General features: G+C 37.5%; 2 protein-coding genes across 2 annotated transcripts; both read left to right on the forward strand.

Moving 5' to 3' along the window:
- Window positions 1-6,294: 6,294 nt before the first annotated feature.
- LOC138837450 (olfactory receptor 6C76-like) lies at window positions 6,295-7,224 on the forward strand. The gene has a single exon (XM_070036269.1). It carries the CDS (start codon window positions 6,295-6,297, stop codon window positions 7,222-7,224), a length of 930 nt encoding a protein of 309 aa, XP_069892370.1.
- Window positions 7,225-14,459: 7,235 nt separating this feature from the next.
- Window positions 14,460-15,392, forward strand: LOC138841581 (olfactory receptor 6C76). The gene has a single exon (XM_070042354.1). It carries the CDS (start codon window positions 14,460-14,462, stop codon window positions 15,390-15,392), a length of 933 nt encoding a protein of 310 aa, XP_069898455.1.
- The last annotated feature ends 6,021 nt before the right edge of the window (window positions 15,393-21,413 follow it).

Below are 21,413 nucleotides of genomic sequence, written 5' to 3' on the forward strand. Positions count from 1 at the left end.
CCTTACTAGTGTAACTGTAACCCCTCTGTACAGTATTTTTACAATAAAAACCATATTGTAAAAAAAGAATTACAGTCTCTAACTACTTATTCTTTCTTGAAGAAAAATGTAGATTACCTTTGTTCTTTAATAGTAAAGAATGTTTTTACTCCAAGCTGGCCTTTGAGATTCTTGTGGGAAAAGGAACTAATTGACTATTTTTATAATCAACTATTTAAAAAACACAACAATGTTAATTAAAAGTATAGTTATGGTATTATAATTAAGTAGTGTATCTATAGGGAGCCTTGAAGTATTAATGTTGAAATAGAGTCTAATATTCTACAGAGATATTGCTGTAGTGGGATTCAGATGTTGTTTAAAATTTCAGACTTCTCAGAGTATCTGGGGAGCTGGAAAGGGTGCTCTTTCCCATGAGAGAAGACAGAAAAGAATATTGATCCATCCAATGCCTATAACCTTCCATTCATGACTATCAAAATTTGACACATAATACTTGTTTGAAGGGAGTCTAACATACTTATTTCTTATACTTCTTACACAACATAATATATGAATGTATGTTCATATTGGTATAATATACTATTATATGTTAGTATCTGGCCAGAAAACAATGGCATACTGAATTCTTAAAAAGTAACCAAAAAATAGAAATATGATCTTTTCTTTAAAACAATAAAGAAAGAAATCTACATTTTTATACACATGTACTCTAAAATCATCAAAATGAGTAAAAATGGATTAAAAATTTTGGCCTAGAAGAGACCAGAGAAAGATTTTCTGTAGAAATTGACATCCATAATTGATTAAGATCTCCATCATGCCATAATTGGTAAGGGATTTTCTCTATAGAAGATTAATTGCATCATGGAAAATATAATTTAATAAGAAGTTAACAAGAAAAAAAATTTCCTTTTCATGTAGTAATGTTCTCTCTTCACATGGGCTTTAAACACAGTAAAGAAAATTGAAAATACAGGTGGGATTCTATTAGGGATGGACCTCAAGAATTTTAGAGAAAATAGCTATGTTAGGTCATGAACAATTGTGAAACTGATAGAAAGATACAGGAACAGTACAACAGTAGTTGACCATATTCCATGTGGAACATGATCAAAATTTCTATTATACATGCAAATTTTATCCCAGAAGAAGAGAAGAAATCATAGTGCAAAACAATACAGTATTCAAAGTGTTTATAAATCTAATATAAGTCTAATATAAATCCAGGCACTGGTAGCTCATTCCTGTAATCTTAGCTACTCAGGAGGCTAGCTAAGATCTGAAGATCAAGGTTTGAAACCAGCCAGGACAGAAATGTCCATGAGATTCTTATCTTCATTCAACCACCAAAAGGCCAGAAATGAAGCTATGGCTCAAGTCATAGAGTGCTAGCCTTTAGCAAAATAAAAGTTCAGGGGTAGTACTCAGGCTCTGAGTTCAAACCCCAGGACCTGAACAACAGCAAAAAAAAAAAAAAAAGGTCATGAGACTATGTCTCAACTAATGGCTGGACATATTGAAATGCAGCTACAGAGGAAGCACAATGGTTAGCACAGTTGCAAGTACCTGTAATCCTCATCAGCACAGGGAAGTACAAGGAGGAGGGTCACAATTAAGGACAGCCTGGCATATGAGACCATACCATGAAAATAAGCAATGTATGTTGAAAGTGTAGCCAGAGTTGTAGAGCACTTGTCTAGTAAGCACAACATGATAAATTCAATCTCCAGTACATCCAAAAACAAAAGCAAAATAAGTCAATTTGTTTCTCTTTCCATTAGGTAAATGTACTTATAACAAATCCAGTTAAACACAAATACAATTTTCAGAACAAAAACAATTCAAATTCATAATCCACAACAAATGTCAAATGATTAAACAAGTCAATGGCTTTTAGTTATGGGTTCCAATGTAACAGACCAAAAACTGTCCACAGGGACTAATTAGACATAGTTAAACATAATATAGAGGGGCTCCAGTGGTCTCACACCTGTAATTCTAGCTACTCAGAAGGCTGAGATCTGAAGATCAAGATTCAAGGAAAGTCTATGAGACTCTTGTCTCCAATTAACTACTAAAAGGAAAAAACTAGGGCTGGGAAGGAGGCTCAGTAGTAGAGCGCTTGCCTTGAATGCATGAGGCCCTGGGTTCAATTCCTCAGCCCCACATAAGCAAAAAAGAAAAAAGCCAGAAGTAGTGCTGTGGCTCAAGTGGTAGAGCGCTAGCCTTGAGCTGAAGAGCTGAGGGACAGCACCCAAGCCCAGAGTTCAGGCCCCACAACCGGACCCAAAAAAAAAGGAAAAAACTAGACCCAGAGCTGTGACTTAAGTTGTATAATGCTACTTTTAGCACAAATGCTCAAGGACAGGTCCTGAGTTCAAGCCCCAGGACTTGTATTTTAAAAAGAAGAAGAGGAGGAGGAGGGGGAGGGGGGGAGGGGGAGGAGGGGGAGGAGGAGGGGGGGAGGAGGAGGAGGAGGAGGAGGAGGAGGAGGAGGAGGAGGAGGAGGAGGAGAAGGAGACAACGACAACATAATCTTTGCTTAAGTGCTTTCTAATGGGAATAAAATAATAAATCAGATATTTATTCAGATACCAACAATTAGGCTTATGCTTATAGTATAGTCTCTCAATTTTTGTATGTTGTTTTATTGTAAAATGCTGTATGTACAGAGTGTTACAGTTACATGAGCAAGGTAATGAACATTGTTGCCTCCTCCTTTGTTTTCCTCCTCCCACCTTCACATCTACCCCTCCCCCCCCCCCACCGAAGTTGTAAAGTTTGTTTTCAACATAGAGTCTGTACATCTCATTGCTACAATGGGTCAACCGGTATCCTTAGTTAAGCATTTTGTTTTTTCCCTTCCCCTCCCCTAATTAGAGGAGTATATATACAAGATGCAGGGCACCGACATCAAATACAGTGAAAACAGATGTTATACCATGGGGGAGGAACATACAAAGCAAAAAAAAAAAAAATGACGTGGTGCATTATAAATACGTTAGAAACAATAGCAAGAAAGAAAAAAGATATTTGTGTCCCTATCTTGGGGTTCGTTTTGCTTAACATCATGTACATATGACCATATAAGATGATGTCTCTCAATTTTTACTGTCTCTTAATTGTGTACCTGTCTAGTAACTAGACTTTACCTAAAATAATTACCCATTATTTTTAAATTATTTAATAAAGCACTTGAATGGCATATGTCATGTCCCTGTGGATCTTTTTCTCTTGCTATTTTCTGCTTTTTTTTAACCTATTTCTACAGATGATTATTTTGTCAGAAATTTGTTTCAAATTAAGATAAAATAATAAATGTTTTTAAAACACAGAACTATTATTTCCTTACTGTTGAAATTATGTAGTTTTTACATTTAAAGTGTTCAAAATCATTTCTGAAATATACCTAATTAAAAATATTCAGCGTTGTGTTGAAGCCTCATTATGAACACCTCTAGAGAGACATTTTAATTCTGCCTTCCTGAAAAAATCCCCTGTGCCTGTTTTAAGAAGTGTTTAAGAAAAAAACCAGATAAAACTAGTATGTCACTTTGTGGAAAGAATATTTTAAAAATCAAATTTCCCTAACAGGAAGCTTCATAATGTAAGTTTTATATACATTTTAACTACAATCTCCCTTCCTTTCACAAGTTACTGTAGGCTAAGTAAAATATATTTAGTGAGTGTTCCTACTATCATGAGAACTTTCTTCTTTTAATGGTATTTTGGGGGGAAAGAAATAGAAGGATCCAAGTATGTAGTCTTAAATCAGATTGAAAGCCATTTCCTGTCTATTTTTAAATATGGTTTGTCTCCACAAATTTCATTCATATGTAATGCTCATTTACTTCCATAGCTATTGACAACTGAGTCTTGCTCAACGTTTTCTCCCTTTCCTTCTGTCAACTAAGAGCTTTGCTCATTGCTACTCTCCATTACACTGTAAGTATTGCTTCAAAAATCTGACAAGGAGCCCATCTTTTTAAGTGCGTCTTTGTTTTCCTCTCTCTCCTTGTATCTCATTTTCTTTCTTTCTTCTTTCTTATTCCTTCATTCTTTCCTTTCTTGCTTTCCCTCCCTCCCTCTGCCGCTGTCCCCACTTTCCTCCTATCTTTTTGCTTTTTTCCTCTTTCTTTCTTGTCTTACCCACATTACCAAAAAAAAAAAAAAAAAAAACAAGAAAACCAGGATCTCAAATTCTGAATTCCTGTGTTATATAACCAGTTATAAGTTGTCCATTTAGCTACTGGCCTGCTTCACTACCATAACTTTTGACTTATACTCCTAAATAATAAGTACATTTTTTCCCAATGAAAATGTTTGTAATTCTGAGTTTCTGGTTTTCAAATTTAATGTGAATCTACAGCTTAGAGCTACCTATAGAGATTTTGTCTGCATATTTCCTTCCATTCCTTTTCCCTTGACTTTACCAAAACCCTTTCAAAGAGCTTTTGATACAGATTTCTCATCATAAATTGCAGAACTTCTTAGATGCCCTGCGTAGGTCTGCTTGTAACACCTTCTATCATACCTGAGAGTCGCCAGCCTACCTACCAGTGGCTCCATGCTCACACTACATTTCATCTCATGTATATGGCCAGAACCATCTTGCCCAATTCTACCTGGAAATGAGAGGTACACACATATGGAGAAGCACACATGCTCCAAAATTAAAGCATAAAGCATTGACAATGTGATCAGTCCAACTGCTATGCTGTGAGATTATATAATTGTAAGTATATTTTTATTTCTTATCTTATTTTCCCATTTTATACTCTCTGTATGTGTATATATGTCACTTAATTTGGATAGAAGAGTCTTGTAAATAAAGTGATAAGTTGTCCTTTATTTTTAATATACTTAAAAATGTTTCACTCTCAGAAAATAAGAACATGCAGTCATTGCGCGTGTTTTTGATTGTTTGTTTTTTGTTTTTTGTTGTTGTTTTGTTTTTTGGGGTTTTTTGGTCAGTGGCGGAGTCTGAACTCTGGGCCTGGGCGCTGTCCCTCAGCTCTTCAGCTCAAGGCTAGCACTCTACCACTTGAGCCATAGCACCACTTCCAGCCTTCTCTGCTTATATGCTGCTAAGAATCCAACGCAGGGCCTCATGCATGCAAGGCCAGCACTCTACCACTGAACCACCTTCCCAGCCCAACACTAGTATTTTTAAAATAAAATCAACATTTTTAAGCACTACTATCTAGTTTATGTGTGTGTGTGTGTGTTTATTGTAAAAATACTGTACAAAGGGGTTATAGTTACATGAGTAAGGTAATGAATACATTTCCTATTGAGCACTTTTTCCTCCTCCTTTGTTTTTCCCCTATCATCCCTTCCCTCCCCACCTCCTCAATTCCTCCCTCCCCCACCCAAGTTGTAAAGTTTGTTTTCAACACAGCGTCTTGTTCATCTCATTGTTACAATAGGCTAATTTTTATTCGCATAAAATGTTTTTAATTTTAAGCATTGCTGATTCAATTTCTTTAAACATTACTCTTTTTGTTGTTTTATTTTGTTTTGTTGTGGTGATTTGCCTATCCTGTGGCTTGAACTCAGGGCTGGCACACCGTCTTGAGACATATTGTGCTGAAGGCTAGAGTTTTATGACCTAAGCCAGACTGCCACTTCTAGCTTTTTCTGAGTAGTTTATTGGAGATAAGTCTCACGAGCTTTTCTGCCTTGGCTTCCTTCGAACCACATGAGCCATCAGCACCCAGCTCTATCTAGTCTTTATTCACATAAAAAGAAGGTTTTTTAGTCTGCTGCTAATGGCTCACATATATAATTCTACTCAGGAGGCTGAGATCTGAGGATCACAGTTCAAAGCCAGATTGTCCAAGAAAGTTTGTGAGACTCTTACCTCCAATAAAACAACAACAAAAGCCAAGAGTGGAGCTGTGACTCAAATGATAGAGTGCAAGCCTTGAGTGAAAAGCACAGTGACAGTACCCAGGCCCTAGTTCAAGCCCCAGGATCAGCACACAAAGAGTTTTTTAATAAAAGTAAAATGTATTTGGTAGATATATTTTTGTGTACTGATGCATTTAGTAGTCTCATCAAATGATGATTTAAGTAGCTAGTTATATCAGGCCAATAACAGACATTTTGTAGGGAGTATGTATTTTCAAAGCTCAGTATAACTTGGTCACTGATTTATTGTTTCATTATAGGCCTTGCATGTTACCTAACCTAGTAGATATGTGGGTGGGGGGTGGAGAAGTTACCCTGTTTTCTCTAAATTGTCTCCTCTTTTCATTTTCAGAGCTGACTGAAATCAACACCAAAAAAATGAAAAATCAAACATCTGTGAAAGAATTCATTCTTCTGGGATTAACAGATGACCCCATACTAAATATTTTGCTTTTTCTATTTCTCTTTCTCGCTTATATGCTGAGTATTACTGGAAATCTGACCATTATAACCCTCACACTTATAGACTCACGCCTCAAAACACCCATGTATTTCTTCCTTAGGAACTTCTCCTTCCTAGAGATCTCATTCACAACAGTTTGTATTCCTAGATTCCTAGTCAGCATTGTCACTGGGGATTTGACCATTTCCTATAACTCTTGTATGACTCAGGTGTTCTTCTTTATTCTCCTTGGCTCAACAGAATTCTTCCTTTTGACAGCCATGTCCTATGATCGTTACGTAGCCATCTGTAAGCCCTTGCACTATACAACAATAATGAGCAGCAAGGTCTGCATCCAGCTTGTAATTAGCTCCTGGCTTGCTGGGTTTCTCATTATTTTTCCACCAGTCATCATGGGACTTCAGTTGGATTTCTGTGACTCCAACATCATTGACCACTTCACCTGTGACTCTTCTCCTATGCTGCTCATTGCCTGCACAGATACAACCGTCCTGGAACTCCTGGCATTCTTCCTGGCAGTATTCACCCTCATGATGACCTTAATACTAGTGGTCCTTTCCTATGCGTTCATCCTCAGGACAATTCTGAGAATCCCTTCTGCTGAGCAGAGGAAAAAGGCCTTTTCCACTTGTTCCTCACACATGATCGTCGTCTCCATTTCTTATGGAAGCTGTATTTTCATGTATGTCAAAACGTCAGCAAAGGAAGGAGTGGCTTTGAGCAAGGGCATCGCAGTGCTCAATACCTCTGTTGCCCCAATGCTAAATCCTTTCATTTACTCCCTGAGGAACCAGCAGGTAAAGCAATCCTTTAGGTACTTGGTCAAAAAAGTGCTTGCCAAATAAATTTGAATGGTAAAGAAATGCATTGCCTCATCTTTAAATGGAGCATTTTATATAATACAATATTAGCAATGTATCCTTTATATAATGCACTATTAGCAATGTGTCTTCTACCTGCAGTAGATGCTTTTACTAAAAAATGCCTTTCACTAAAAAATAACAATAATAAAAAGCTCCTCACTTGAACTCATAAATTAGCTAAAAGCAGGAGAAAAGCTTAGCATATCTGTAATCACTTTATATCTGTCCTCGACCTAACTTTACAGCCACCTTGGAATCCAGGAAGGACCAGACTACTGCTCGAAAGTCAGGGTTTCTGGAGCAGATCTGTTGCAAGAGTGAGGTGGCCTTTGAAGTTCTTTCCAAGCTGTTAGGTTTCATGAGGCCTGATAATATAAGATCTCTGGTTACCAGAATCAACACACCCAGACCCACAAATGCTCCCTGTGGTTCAAAGGACCAGGTCCTATTGTCACTTGGATAGTCATGGTAGAGTGTGGATCAAATGGTCTACCATTGCCATGATTCTCCATTTGAAGCCTGGAATACATTATGCTACTGATTTTCTTGGAATTAAACTTTAAATCATACAACCAGCTATCTTTTCCAAATCTTCAAGCACTATCCATTCATGTTAAGACATCAGTTAAGATTTGCTAAGTTGTTCAACACAGCATGCATGTCCTGCCCCCAAAGAATTTCAGCTCTACCCAGAAAATGATTTCCTCCTCTTTATTTGCACTATGGAACCTCTGATTGGGATTTATTTTAGGCCATGATTCAACTCTGGAAAACATCTTTAAAATGTTAAGTATCTGCCCATTGGAACTCTAACAATTTCATTACCTAAAATTCCTGTTTTACTGTTATACACAACTAATAATATTGATGTTAGTCAGAACTAACAAATTCATATTTATCCATGTTGAAGCCAATCTGAGAAAATGGGAATCAAGGCAAAGACTCTGAATACAAAAAAATAACAATGTAAACAACTAGCAAAAAGCTATTGTATATGTGTAGAGTGTCTAGAACCCAGACAAAGTTCTGGTAAGCATAACTAATGAGTATTCATGTTCTAAATGTTCTGTTTGTACCATAAGATAAAACACAAACCCAGAAGCAGAAACAGGACAATGACCTTTAAGTCATCAAGTTAGTCATGAGTAATGTTTAAGTGACCAGAATACTTTGTCTGTCTTATTTAGCTATGTACATCATAGAACATACTGCCTGCTCAATAAATATGGAGACTGAGATTGGTTCAGGAGTGGCAAGGTCTTTTTGGGCCTGTTCCTTCTCAGATCTCTTAACTTCATTTCGTCTTGAGTAATAATTTTTCCATCAGCACCATATCTACTGGACAGATATGGCAAATGAATATATAAATGGGAATCCCTGAATTCTGAGGCCGTTAGTCAACGTATTATCTAATTATTACTTCATTCTTTCACACACCAAGTTAAATTTAACCTTGGTCTTTGTAAAATACTGGAAATGGTGGGGTAGAAAATAAACATGGATGTTGTTTTATCAGTGTATATATGCTATGGTACTTTGGACAAATAAAATATATATCTGTATATTGATCACTCATCTACAAAAGAGGATCTTAATAGATTAGTCTTCTACTAGGAAGATTGTTTGATATAGTGTAAAATTTACATAGATCTTTTCTATAAAAAGAAGGTAGAGGAGAAAAAAGTAAAATTTATATCATCGTTATTGTTGCTGCTATTGTTATTGTTAGGAAACAACTCCTGAAATAATTTTTTAATCTTAATGAAATTAACCTGATTTTTTGCTTATATGATTGACCACACTTAAGTCAAATTGAAATTGAAATTTTTATAGTATGTTATTGGTTCGTTAAGAAAAGAATGACAAGAGGTTTTTCTTTGTTGTTTTTATTATACTATGTGATTTTTTTTGTTTCTTTTGTATGTTCTTCCCCCTATGGTATATCCCCTATTGTCACTGTATTTGAATTTGGTACCCTTGTATTGCATATACATTTATCATGAATTAGGGAAGAGAAGGGGAACAACAGAATGGTGAGACAAAGGACAAGGGGGAAACCAATGCAACAGCGATATTCACAAGACAATATGTTGGAAATGATCTGTAAAACTTGTGGGGGGAGGGAAAGTAGGAGAAAAATGAGGGAAGGGTAACAAGTTTGACAAGAAATGTTCTTATTACCTTACTAATATAACTATAACCCCTCTGTACATCACCTTCACAATAATACAAAACTATTTCACACCAAAAAATAAATAAATAAAAAAAGACATTATATTTGTATAATATCTGCTCACACCTATAGCCCTAGTTACTCAGGCAGCTGAGATCTTGAAGGATCGTGGCTCAAACCCATCCAACCAAGCCGGGTGCCGGCTCATGCCTGTAATTCTAGCTACTCAGGAGGCTAAGATCTGAGGATCACAGTTCAAAGCCAGCCCGGGCAGGAAAGACAGTGAGACTATTATCTCCAGCAAACCACTATAAACCCAGAAGTGGCACTGTAGCTCAAGTGGTAGAGCTCTCACCTTGAGCTGAATTGCTGAGGGACAGCGCCCAGGCCCAGAGTTCAAGCCCCATGACTGACAAAAAAAAAAAAAAAATCCAGCCAGGAAGACAAATCCAAGAGACTATTATCTCCAATTAACCAGCAAAGCATTGGAGGTATGGATCAAGTTGTAAAACAATGACTAGATAAACAAAGTGTGCAGAGCTTGCTGGCTGCCAATGGCTTGCACCTGTAATTTTAGCTATTCATAGGGTTGAGATCTAAGGGTTCTGGTGCAAAGCCAGCCTGGACAGAGAAGTCCATGAAACCCTTATCTCTAGTCAACCACACAAAAATCCAGTAATAAAGGTAACACTCATAAAGGTAGAGCACTAGCCTTCAGCAAAAAGGACAGGGCCCAGTCACTAAGTTCAAACACAGGACCCTTATTTTATATATGTATATAGAATATATATTGACATATGAATGAGTCCCAAAACTCAAAGCATAATAATTAAATAAATACCTTCTGTGAAAACTATTTCAAGTTATCAGGGTTACTATTTTAACAACTCTACTCCATCAGAAATATGTGTCCCTCATCTTTTCGTATCATACTCCTCCTACTTATCCAAGAAAGAAGAGCCAGGAGAAGAGCTGGGAGATGCTGGAGCATTTGGAGAGGATGATCCTCCCCAGCAAAGTAATATAGTTGGTTACAAGAAATCACTACTATATATAATCAACTAACAGCTACAGTCAACTAAACTTGGATAAGGCCAACACATGTTGGCCTTATCATGGGGACAGCAAAGTCTCTTCAACAAATGGTGCTTGGGAAACTGGATCTCAATAGGCAAAAGAGATATGAAATAGATTAAAGACTTAAACTTAAGACCTGAAAGTCTTTTAAGAAAGCACATGGAAAATAATATCCTTCATATCAATCTTGAGAATGATGTTTTTTATACCAAAAAAAAACAGGTTATGCCTGCTTTCACTATATTTGATGTCAGTATAACTGGTGGAGGAGATGGGGAAAAACCAGTTGTTTAAGGATACAGGTGGACCTGTTGCAACAATGAGAAGTACAAGTTGTCATGTCCAAAACGAGCTTTACAATGTCGGTGCGGGGGGGGGGGGAGGGGGAAAGGGGGGAAGGAGAAGGATTGGGATTGGGGGGGAGGGGGGAGGCTGGGAAGGGATGTGAAGGGTAAACAAAGGAGGAGGCTGCAATGCTTGGTAAGAAATGTACGCATTATCCTGCCCATGTAATTGTAACCCCTCTGTACAGTATGTTCACAAATAAAATTAAATTAAATTAAAAAAAACAGGTTATGAAAACAAAAATAGTCTGGCATTAGAAGCTCATGCCTGTAATTGTAGCTACTCAAGAAAGAGATTGAAATCTGAAGATCACAATTAGAAGCCAGCCTGAGCAGCAGACAATCCATGAGACTCAACTCCAAATAATCACCAAAAAGCCAGAAGTGGAACTGTGGTTCAAGAGCTCAGGGACAGCACCCAGGCCCTGAGTTCAAGCCCCAGGACCAGCACAATAAATAGATAGATAGATAGATAGATAGATAGATAGATAGATAGATAGATAGATAGATAGATAGATAGATAGATAGATGAGTTAATAAATGGGACCATGTAAACTGAAAAGTTTCTGCACAGTTAACAAATTAATCAACAGAATGGAAAGATAATATACAGAATATGAGAAAAATACATGAGTTAACATCTAATGTGTGTGTGTGAGTGTGTGTGTGTGTGTGTGTGTGTGTGTGTGTGTGTGTAAGAAACTGTTGCAATTCAATAGAAAATTAATCACCTTTTAAATAGGCAAAGGACTGTAGAGACATTTTTCAAAACAAGACGTACAAATGTCCAAAAACATATAGGATATTTCTCAATATCATCAACATCATCATGGAAATGCAATTTAAAAGCACAGTGGTTATCACTTCATATCACCTAGAATGAATGAAGAAATAGCAAGTGTGGGCGAGATTTGGGGGTGGTGGGAGAGAACTTACTGAAGCTTTGGGTTCTAATGAGAAATTAGGTGATTGATTTTTTGAGGATTCTTTGAAACTCCTCTCTCTGACACTTTCAAGAGTCTCTTTTTGGCTTTAACTTTCCGAATTTTATGTGTTTGTCATTTGTCTCCTGAGGTCCTCTCTGAGTTCTGCTTGGAGTTTGTTTATCTCTGAGGTTTATCTTGAACTAAAGTACCATGTTTTCAGCCCCTATGTCTTCAAATATAATTTCTCTCCCATTCATTCTTAGCTCTATGTATGAGAGCCACACAAAGCTCATGTTGATCTGCTTGGAAACCCTAAGAAATGTAAAGGTGAAATTTACTTGAAGCTTGAATGAGGATGCACTGATGAAAGCAAAGGTACTTCCACTGTGAAAGTGTATCTCAGACATTTACACTGATTTCAACATTGTTTCATGGGTGATTTTTTTACTTTTATTTTTATCTTGAAATACTTGTACAAAGGAGTTCTATTCAACAAAGAATCTTGACCTATTTCACCCTTTCATTATTCTCTCTTATTCGTGCCAACCCTACCACTTCCCTTGATTTTCTTAATTTTGTAGAATATGCAGTGAATTTTATGACTATATTTTCCTCCATTCCTCTCTTCATTTGTCTTCTCCTTCTCCCCTTGCTCCCAATCCTCCCCCCACTTCTGAGTATCCAATTTCTGGTGTTTATCTTGTCGGACTGTGAGTTAGCCTATCTAAGGAATTGCACTGCTTATGTGTTTCATGAGTTTATTAGAATCTTTTTCTTCAGCAGACCTCCGCCTTATTTTGACTTTTATATTCTAAACTCATTTTGCCTTTTATCTTAAGGATATATATGTACCTTATGAAAATGAAAATCAAAGACCTCAACCCTCCTCAAATACATTTGCTGGATAAATTTCAGATTTCTCCTGGGATGCAGGTCATATTATTAACCAATGAAAATATGGTTGTAGAAATTAATTTTCTACAATTCACTAGTGAATTGTAGAATGATTCTCCAGTGCCCTATTATTACTTATCCCAAAAGTCATTACGAATTTGTCATGAAAAAATATTGCTGAAATTATCAGTAGCACAAAAAGAAAACAGGGTTATGTTTACTTTTCTCCCAGAGGAAATTAATATAAACAGGTCTCTGGAAAATATCATCTCAAGAATACAAATAATTGTAAAAATAGCAGCAAAACTTTCAACTAAAGATACAATGTTATTATGGTAAGTAGAGTATGTCAGATTGCTGATGTTGAACCAAGTTAGGGGAAAACATGAAGAAAATGTTATGGGGTGTTTTGAGATGAAATATTTAAGGGCTTTGGTAGGAAATTTACAGTTTCGTGGAAGAGGAGGAAAAAAACACATTTTTCCATGTACCTACCACACACTTTTAATTTGAGTGAACATATAATTCTAAGTTCTACATTCAAGTTTCATCCTGAATATTTTGAAAATAGATAGGTATTTTCAAGGTAATATCACAAAATCTTTCTCTTCTGTTTACTCTTGTCTGGTGCCGTTCACTTTATCTCTGTGTGTGTTTCTTACATCTATGAAGAGAGGGAGTAATTAGCACAATAAATGGAAATGTGAAAGTATTTTAAATAACTATTTCTAACAACTGAAATATTTGAAACATGGGATACTTTCCTTAATATTTGTACACCTATAACTTATAAATAGGGGTTGCATGTTGCTTGCATGCATTTCTAAAATATCTCTAAATAACAAAAGAAATACTTGTATATTTCAAAGCTACCAATGTCACATCTGAAGCATTAGTGAATTGCACTATTTTCTGAAAATGCTGTCTGATGTCTACCTAGAGTTTTTAAAGTACTTTTATCAATTTTGTTAATGAGCAACTAAACTTCAGAGACATTAATTAAATTTTACTGTAAAGACTTTTTTTAAAAATCAAAGATGAAGATAGAGGGATCAATGTCTCCAAAAATATATGGAAATAAAATTATAGTAGGTTAAGATAAAATGGGATACAATACATATGTGTGTTGGTACTCAGGCTTGAACTGAGGGCCTAGATGCTGCCTGAGCTGTTTCACTCAAGGCTGGCACTCTACCCTATGAACCATAGCTCCACTTCCAGCAATTTTCTAGTTATCTGAAGATAAGAATCTCACATACTTTCCCTTCCTGAGCTAACTTCAAATGCAATTCTTAGATCTCAGCCTCCTGAGTAGTTAGCAGTACTGTTGTGAACCACAGACACCCATACATATATGCAAAGAGACAGGAGAAAAACTATTCCTTTCTCAAGAAGGACATTGAGAAGTTTTTTCTCATTGATTCTTATAAGTGAGTAAGTTTAGTGGCAGAAAAGATGACATAATAAAAACCTAATTTTCCCAAATATTTTAGTTAAGTAATGAAGCATTAAAGGAATTTATGTTCAATTACTTCATTTCCCAGTAATAAGTAGAATAGTCAGAGGCAGAACAAAAACATAACAGGTACTAGAATTACCATAATACATGTGTCTCAAAAAGTATAAATCAAAGGACATGCACACACCAAAACACAAGCCCCAAGTATATCATGTCAAAATAGATGCCAAAATACAATGGTACTTGAAAAATATAGGGGTGTTTATTCTTCTCTTCTGACTCACACTTTATTGTCCTCTGGCTCTCCTTTATCAGCAAGATCTACCATAAACAAGCCATCAGCGATGAGAAACAGGTCAGTGACTGACTTCATCCTCCTGGGTCTGACAGATGACCCAGAGCTTCAGGTTGTGATTTTCTTCTTTCTATTCCTCATGTACATACTGAGCGTCACCGGAAATCTAACCATCATTGCCCTTACCCTGCTGGATTCCCACCTGAAGACCCCCATGTATTTCTTTCTCAGGAATTTCTCCTTCTTGGAAATTTCATTTACTTCTGTCTGTAACCCTAGGTTTCTGATCAGCATTTTAACTGGGGACAAGTCTATCTCCTATAATGCTTGTGTTGCTCAGCTATTTTTCTTTATCTTCCTTGGCTCGACAGAGTTTTTTCTCCTGGCCTGTATGTCTTATGATCGTTATGTGGCTATCTGTAAGCCCCTGCATTATACAATTATCATGAGAAACAAGATTTGTTACCAGCTCATCATCAGCTCGTGGCTGGCTGGTTTCTTGGTCATTTTTCCACCCCTAGCCATGGGCTTGAAGCTAGACTTCTGTGACTCCAATGTCATCGACCATTTTACCTGTGACTCTGCTCCTTTGCTGCAAATCTCTTGCACAGACACAAGCACGTTAGAGCTCATGAGCTTTGTTTTAGCTTTGTTCACTCTGATGACCACCCTGACACTAATCCTTCTGTCCTACGCTTACATCCTCAGAACAATTCTGAAAATCCCCTCAGCTCAACAAAGGAAAAAGGCTTTTTCAACCTGTTCCTCACACATGATTGTTGTCTCCATCTCCTATGGAAGCTGCATCTTCATGTACGTGAAAACATCTCCCAAAGAAGGAGTGTCTTTGACAAAAGGGGTAGCCATGCTTAATACCTCAGTGGCACCTATGTTGAACCCATTTATTTACACTTTGAGAAACCAGCAGGTGAAACAAGCATTAAAGGACATTGTGAGAAAGGTACTTGCCTCAAAAACTTAATCTGAATGTGATTTTATATCTGACATGGGCAGACAATTTTAACTTGAATCCAGTAAACATCCTCTTCTAGTCTTTCTCTCTCTTCATACTTTTATCTCCTCAGAAATACAACAGTTTACACTATTTTGTATTTATTTCCTATACTTACATGAAAGTCTTTTTATGAGTTCATGTACATCATTATTTTATTCAATTGTTTAATTTGTTCAATTATTCAATTCAATCATGATTTTATTCAATTTATCTCATATAATTGAAGATAGGAAGTAACAATGCTCAATAGGAAATTTTCTCATTACCTTATTCATGTAACTGTAGACCCTCTGTACAGTATCTTCACAATAAAAAATATATACTAAAAAAATAATTGAAGATAGGACTAAGGTCATTTTGAACCCTAAGGTATGTATTCAAATGTTTTTTTCTTTCATGCAATTGTTTCTAACATATTTATAAGATGATTTCTTTGTTGCTTTGTATGTCCCTCCCCCACAGTATAATCCCTGCTTTCACTGTATTTGATGTCGGTATAATTTGTGGAGGGGAAGAGAAAAAGCAAATCGTTTAAATAGGGATTCAGGTGGACCCATTGCAACAATGAGATGTACAAGTCGTTATGTCAAAAATGAACTTTACAACTTTGGTGGGGGATGGGGAAGATTGAGTGGGGAGGCGGTGGGGGGGGGGGAAACAAAGGAGGAGGCTACAATGCTTGATAAGAAATGTACTCATTATCTTGCCCATGTAATTGTAACCCCTTTGTACAATATTTTCACAATAAAAAAAAGAACTAAGGTCATTTTATATTTTATGTACTTCTGAACAGAACAGAACATTGGCTTACTTATGTTTGTGTTTAAGCAAACAAATATATATATAATTTTATATATGTGTGCATATACATGTTTTTATACATAAATTGACCCTGTTTACTTTTAGTAGTGCTAGAGGTTTATACTCTATTTTAAATGTTTGTTGTTTTGTTATTTTAATGATACATAGGAGACATAAGGGGTACAGGAATCACTAATTTACAAACAGTAAATTGAATGTTTAAGAAGAGAAAGAAATGTTCATTGTTCTACTGAACAAGAACTTTACTTTTAGCTAATTTTTAACTCCAATAATATTTTAGAATTTGAATTATATCAGTAAGAAAATAATATTTTATGGTACTCTCACTAGAACAATTTCTTCTATGTAGTAATTATTTTAATCATAATTATTGTTGCTTATTTATGAGGTCTTAAATAAAAAGAATTATAATGTAACTATGATTTTAATAGCAAAAGTGTAGATTTTTTTCTAATTACAGTTATTATAGAAATAGCATTGGCAAGTAATCTTTTTTTTTTTGGGGGGGGGTCAGTAATGAGGTTTGAACTCAGGGCCTGGGCACTGTCCTTGAGCAATTTTGCTAAAGGTTAACACTCTACCACTTTGAGCCACAGCTTACTTCTAGTTTTCTGATGGTTAGCTGGAGATTAAGAGTCTGGACTTTACTGGCTTTGATCCTCAGATCTCAGCCTCCTGAGTGGCTCAATTACAGATATGAGCCACCAGCACCCAGTGTAGTAATCCCATTTTTATTAAGGTCCTAGAGCTGACATCTGGCATGAAACAGAAGCCAAAGGGCTTTATCCCCTGGCCAGAGCTTGCAATTTGAGACAGTAGACCTACTCTACTAGCAGATAGGAGTTCTGCCTCCCATTAGGATAGATGTATTTTCCTTCATTATTGCCACTGTTGGAGTCAAACGATTCCTTCCTGAGATGGCACAAGTCTCTGTCACCATAAACCTTAGGTACAACCCCACTTAGCATCAGCCTTAGTGGCTAAATGACTGTCCCTGCCACAATCCTCCCTCTTAACTCAGGCCTCCCGGGTATCTGCAGGCCAGTGGGCACACATGGAACCTCAAAGATCTATCTGCACCAGACAGAAGCCTATGCATTCATATTTTAAGCTTCCATCACTGCCAAATGTGGCATCGGCCTGGGAGCACCCCCAAGGTTGTACAAGTCTTTATGATGATGAGACATCTGTGTCACCAATTTAGCATCAGCTTTGGTGTTTATGGCAGTGCCTTCAACTCTATGACCTTGAACTTGAGCAGTACTGTTTAGTGCAAGACTCCATTCACTGGAGGCAGAACAGGTAAATAAGCACAGGATTTTGATTTGGAATTCATGGCTCGAAAAGTGAACCCTAACATTGGGCAGATCCTAATGGATTCTGTCCCCAGGTCAGGCTGTGCCTGTGGACAGTGGTAAGAAGCAACTCTGGTGCCAGGTAAACACAGGTGGCCTCTGTCTATTGCAGTTCTACAGCAGCCAACATCACCTGTGGCTATTTGTAGCTGCCTTGGTCCAGGAAGCCACTTTAGTAATTGACAGCAGTGCAGGCCCTTGTCCTTCCCAGGACAGCACCATTCTTGGCAGGTTGTATGGCCTTCAGAATGGACACTGTGAGCCTGTGACTCATGCCTGTAATCCTAGCTACTCAGGAGCTGAGATCTGAGGATCGTGGTCCAAAGCCAGCCCAGGCAGGAAAGTCCAAGAGACTCTTATCTCCAATAAACCACTAGAAAACCAGAAGTGGCACTGTGGCTCAAGCAGTAGAGTTCTCACCTTGAGGTGAAGAGCACAGGGACAGTGCCCAAGCCCAGAGTTCAAGCCCCATGACCAACAACAAAAAAAAAAAGAATGGACACTGGGTTGTGGTGCTGGTAACTGTGGAAGAAATGAAGTGTGACTGGAGAGCTGTTGTGTGTGTGTGCTGGTACCAGCGCTTGAACCCAGGGCCTAACATTCTGACTTAGCTTTTTATCTCAAAGCTAGAATTCCATCACTTGAGCCATGGGGAGAGTTGTTATTAGACATTTCCTCTTTCTTTCGGAGACCTGGGCTCTGTCTCTTCACTTTTTCACTTAAGACTGACATTCTCCCACTTGAGCCACAGCTCTACTTCTAACATTTTGGTGGTTAATAAGAGAAAGGGTCTCACAAAACTTTCCTGCCCAGGCTGGCTTTGAACCATGATCTTCAGATCTCAGACTACTAAGTAGTTAGAATTACAGTCATGAGCCACTGGCATCCAGCATACACTTATTTTAAAAGCTATTATTTATAGACTTGAAACTGCAAGCAAAAAAAAGTAATATGAAAACTATGATAATAAAAATACTGCATGCCAAACTCAAGTAATATAACTTAAATTTGTACTTACAGTCAGGCTACTGGCTCACACCTGTAGTCTTACCTACCCAGGAGGCTGAGATCTGAAGATCACACATGGTTCAAAGCAAGCATGGGCACAAATAGTCTGTGACTTAAGTGGTAGAACACCAGCCATACATTTACCCAAATAATCACAAACAAGGCTATACTAAAGCTACCAGCACAACTATGTTTATTGCAGCATTATTTACCATAGCTAAGATATGGAACAACTCCAGATACCCCTCAGTAGATGAATGGATCAAGAAAATGTGGTATATATATACAATGGAATTCTATGCCTCCATCAAAAAGAATGACACCACCCCATTTGTTAGGAAAGATTTGGAAAAAATTACATAAAGTGAAATAATTCAGGCCCAAAGAAACATAGGTCCCATCATTTCCCTTATTTGCAATAACTAATATATGTCTAGAACAAGTAGAAAAGGTCAAAAGCTGTGTGTGTGTGTGTGTGTGTGTGTGTGTGTGTGTGTGTGTGTGTGTGTGTAGAAAGGCTCAAGAATCCACTTGTCTTCATCCTAAGAGGTTAATTATCAAATATATTCTATCCAGCCCACTCAGATTTCATAATGTTTAGGTGCCACCTAAACTTTCTTCAGCTTTCTCACAATCATAATCCAACCTTCTGAAAACTTTGGATGAAACTGTAACTACTGAAGTAATATCCTAAATAATAAAAATATTTGATAAAAATAAAAAAGACAAAAATTCATCACCAATCACAAGTCTACAGCTTACACTCATTTTTCCTCTTTCTTATCCACTTCCTACATCTAGTATCTACCCAGCATTTTACATGTGGCCAGCATGACTCAGAAATTTCATAATTGTCAGTCTTACTGGTACCTTTTATGGCTTTTCTAATCATGTATTCTCAAAAATATTTACTGTGCATAACCTTTATAATTTGTTAGAGTCCCAATCCCTGCTCAATCCCTGCTCTTATTTACTATGTGAACTAGTAAATCCCTATCCAGAAAGTTATTCAGTCAGAATAAGGCACTGTGTTTAATAAGTGACAATAATAACAACAATCCTTACCAATGACCAAAAACAAAAAGTTCATACACACAGGTCTGTAAGCCAGCAGGTTTTAAACAACTGAAGGCAGCAATTATCTTTCTTGATTTCCTTTATAGTCCCTTACTCTAAATATGGAACTTGTACTCTCAGACTAAGGCACTGGAACAGCAAAATAATAGACCTAAATACTTTCAGGTCATAAGAATTACTTTCTGAGTGTTTACCATTCTAAACATGTTTTAAATTTTTTAATTGAGTTCATTGAGTATCTAGTAGGAATTGTATTGATCCACATAAAAACTATTGCAAAGATAATCTTTGAACACAGACTGTGAGATACAGATTTGTAAAAATATTTATTGGAGGAGTCCGGAGGAACATGGTGAAGGAGAAGCTGGAGGCTAAACAAGCTCTTGCATAGAAAGCAGTTTTAATGTTCCAGTGAACAGTCCTGGGCTAGAGAATCACATCAAGTACGCCTTCACAGTACAGAGAGTTTAACCAGAGAGGAAAAAATCCAGGCAGCTTGGTCAAGGAGACAGGTCTGAGCACTTGCTGCTGTCCATGGTGGTGGTGGAGACAACAGCTGCCAAGGCTGCCATATCAACAGAGAGAGCCTGGGACAAAGGTACCAGATGCAGTGTGCAAGCATATTCTACTTATCACCAGCAAGAACTGACAAGGACCAGAAATCTTCATCCTGCTGATTGCAGACCATGGACAACCCAGAAACCAAGAGGCTGGCAAGAGTACCCCCAAGACATCCTCATTCCTTCTCAAGGAGCAGCCATGGGAAGGTGGCCCCTCCCCCACCACAGGAGAAGAACTCCATATTTGATACTGACAAAGGCCCAATCTGAGCATATAGCTCCAACTCAGGCCTTGGAAGAAAATAATAGGAGCCATTCAGGTCACAGTAACCTGACCTGACCTACTGGGTTCAGCTCCACCCACGGGAAAGTCACCCTTCCCAGGCAGAGAAAGCTCCACCCCCGGAGGAGTGACTTTCTTCACTGGGTAAACAGAGCCAGAGGCTGCCCCTCCCCACTGCAGCCTAGAGACCAGGAGGGGTAAAAGACAAATAATTGAAGCTCAGTAAACATAAATCCTGAGAATGGCTCCAGGCTGGGCTCTGTGAGTGAGTGGCTCAGGAGCTAACTCCTCAGGGAAAAGCTACTGATTGCTGATAGGTCTCAACCCTACCCAGAACGTAGCCTCATCACAGCAACTCCAAGCTAGAGGAAACAGCCATCTCCCACTTATACTATACTCAAAGCAGATCTCTTTCCCACTGAACTAGCCTGGGAGGAGGATCACAAACTCCTGAGTAAGGCAGAGCATTTTTCTGCCTGCTCAAAAACTGACTTAAACCAATCAAACCACAGGAAAACCAAACACCACAAGCAAACTAGAGACTCCACCAAGAGACTGGTTATGGACACAGGGGAGATACAAGATCTTCCCCCCCCTCCCCCACCCCTGCAAAAAAAGTCAAATAGCTCATTTTTCTACCTAATTTTTTTTTAATTTTTTAAAAAATTGTTTTTTTTCTTCCATAATTTTTAGGGGTGTGTGTGTGTGTGTGTGTGTGTGTGTGTGTGTGTGTGTGTGTAAATATCTTTTAACCTTTTGGTCTTTTTTTTATTGTGTGTGATTTAATTGCTGTTCTGCTCATCCCCAGATATATACCCGTCATCCATTATTAGACCTTATGCTTCATTGTGTACATTCTTAATTCAGAAATTGATTACTCAAT

The sequence above is a fragment of the Dipodomys merriami genome, unplaced genomic scaffold, assembly GCF_024711535.1.
Source record: "Dipodomys merriami isolate MVZ:Mamm:240054 unplaced genomic scaffold, mDipMer1.0.p SCAF_10, whole genome shotgun sequence".
NCBI classification, from domain to species: Eukaryota; Metazoa; Chordata; class Mammalia; order Rodentia; family Heteromyidae; genus Dipodomys; species Dipodomys merriami.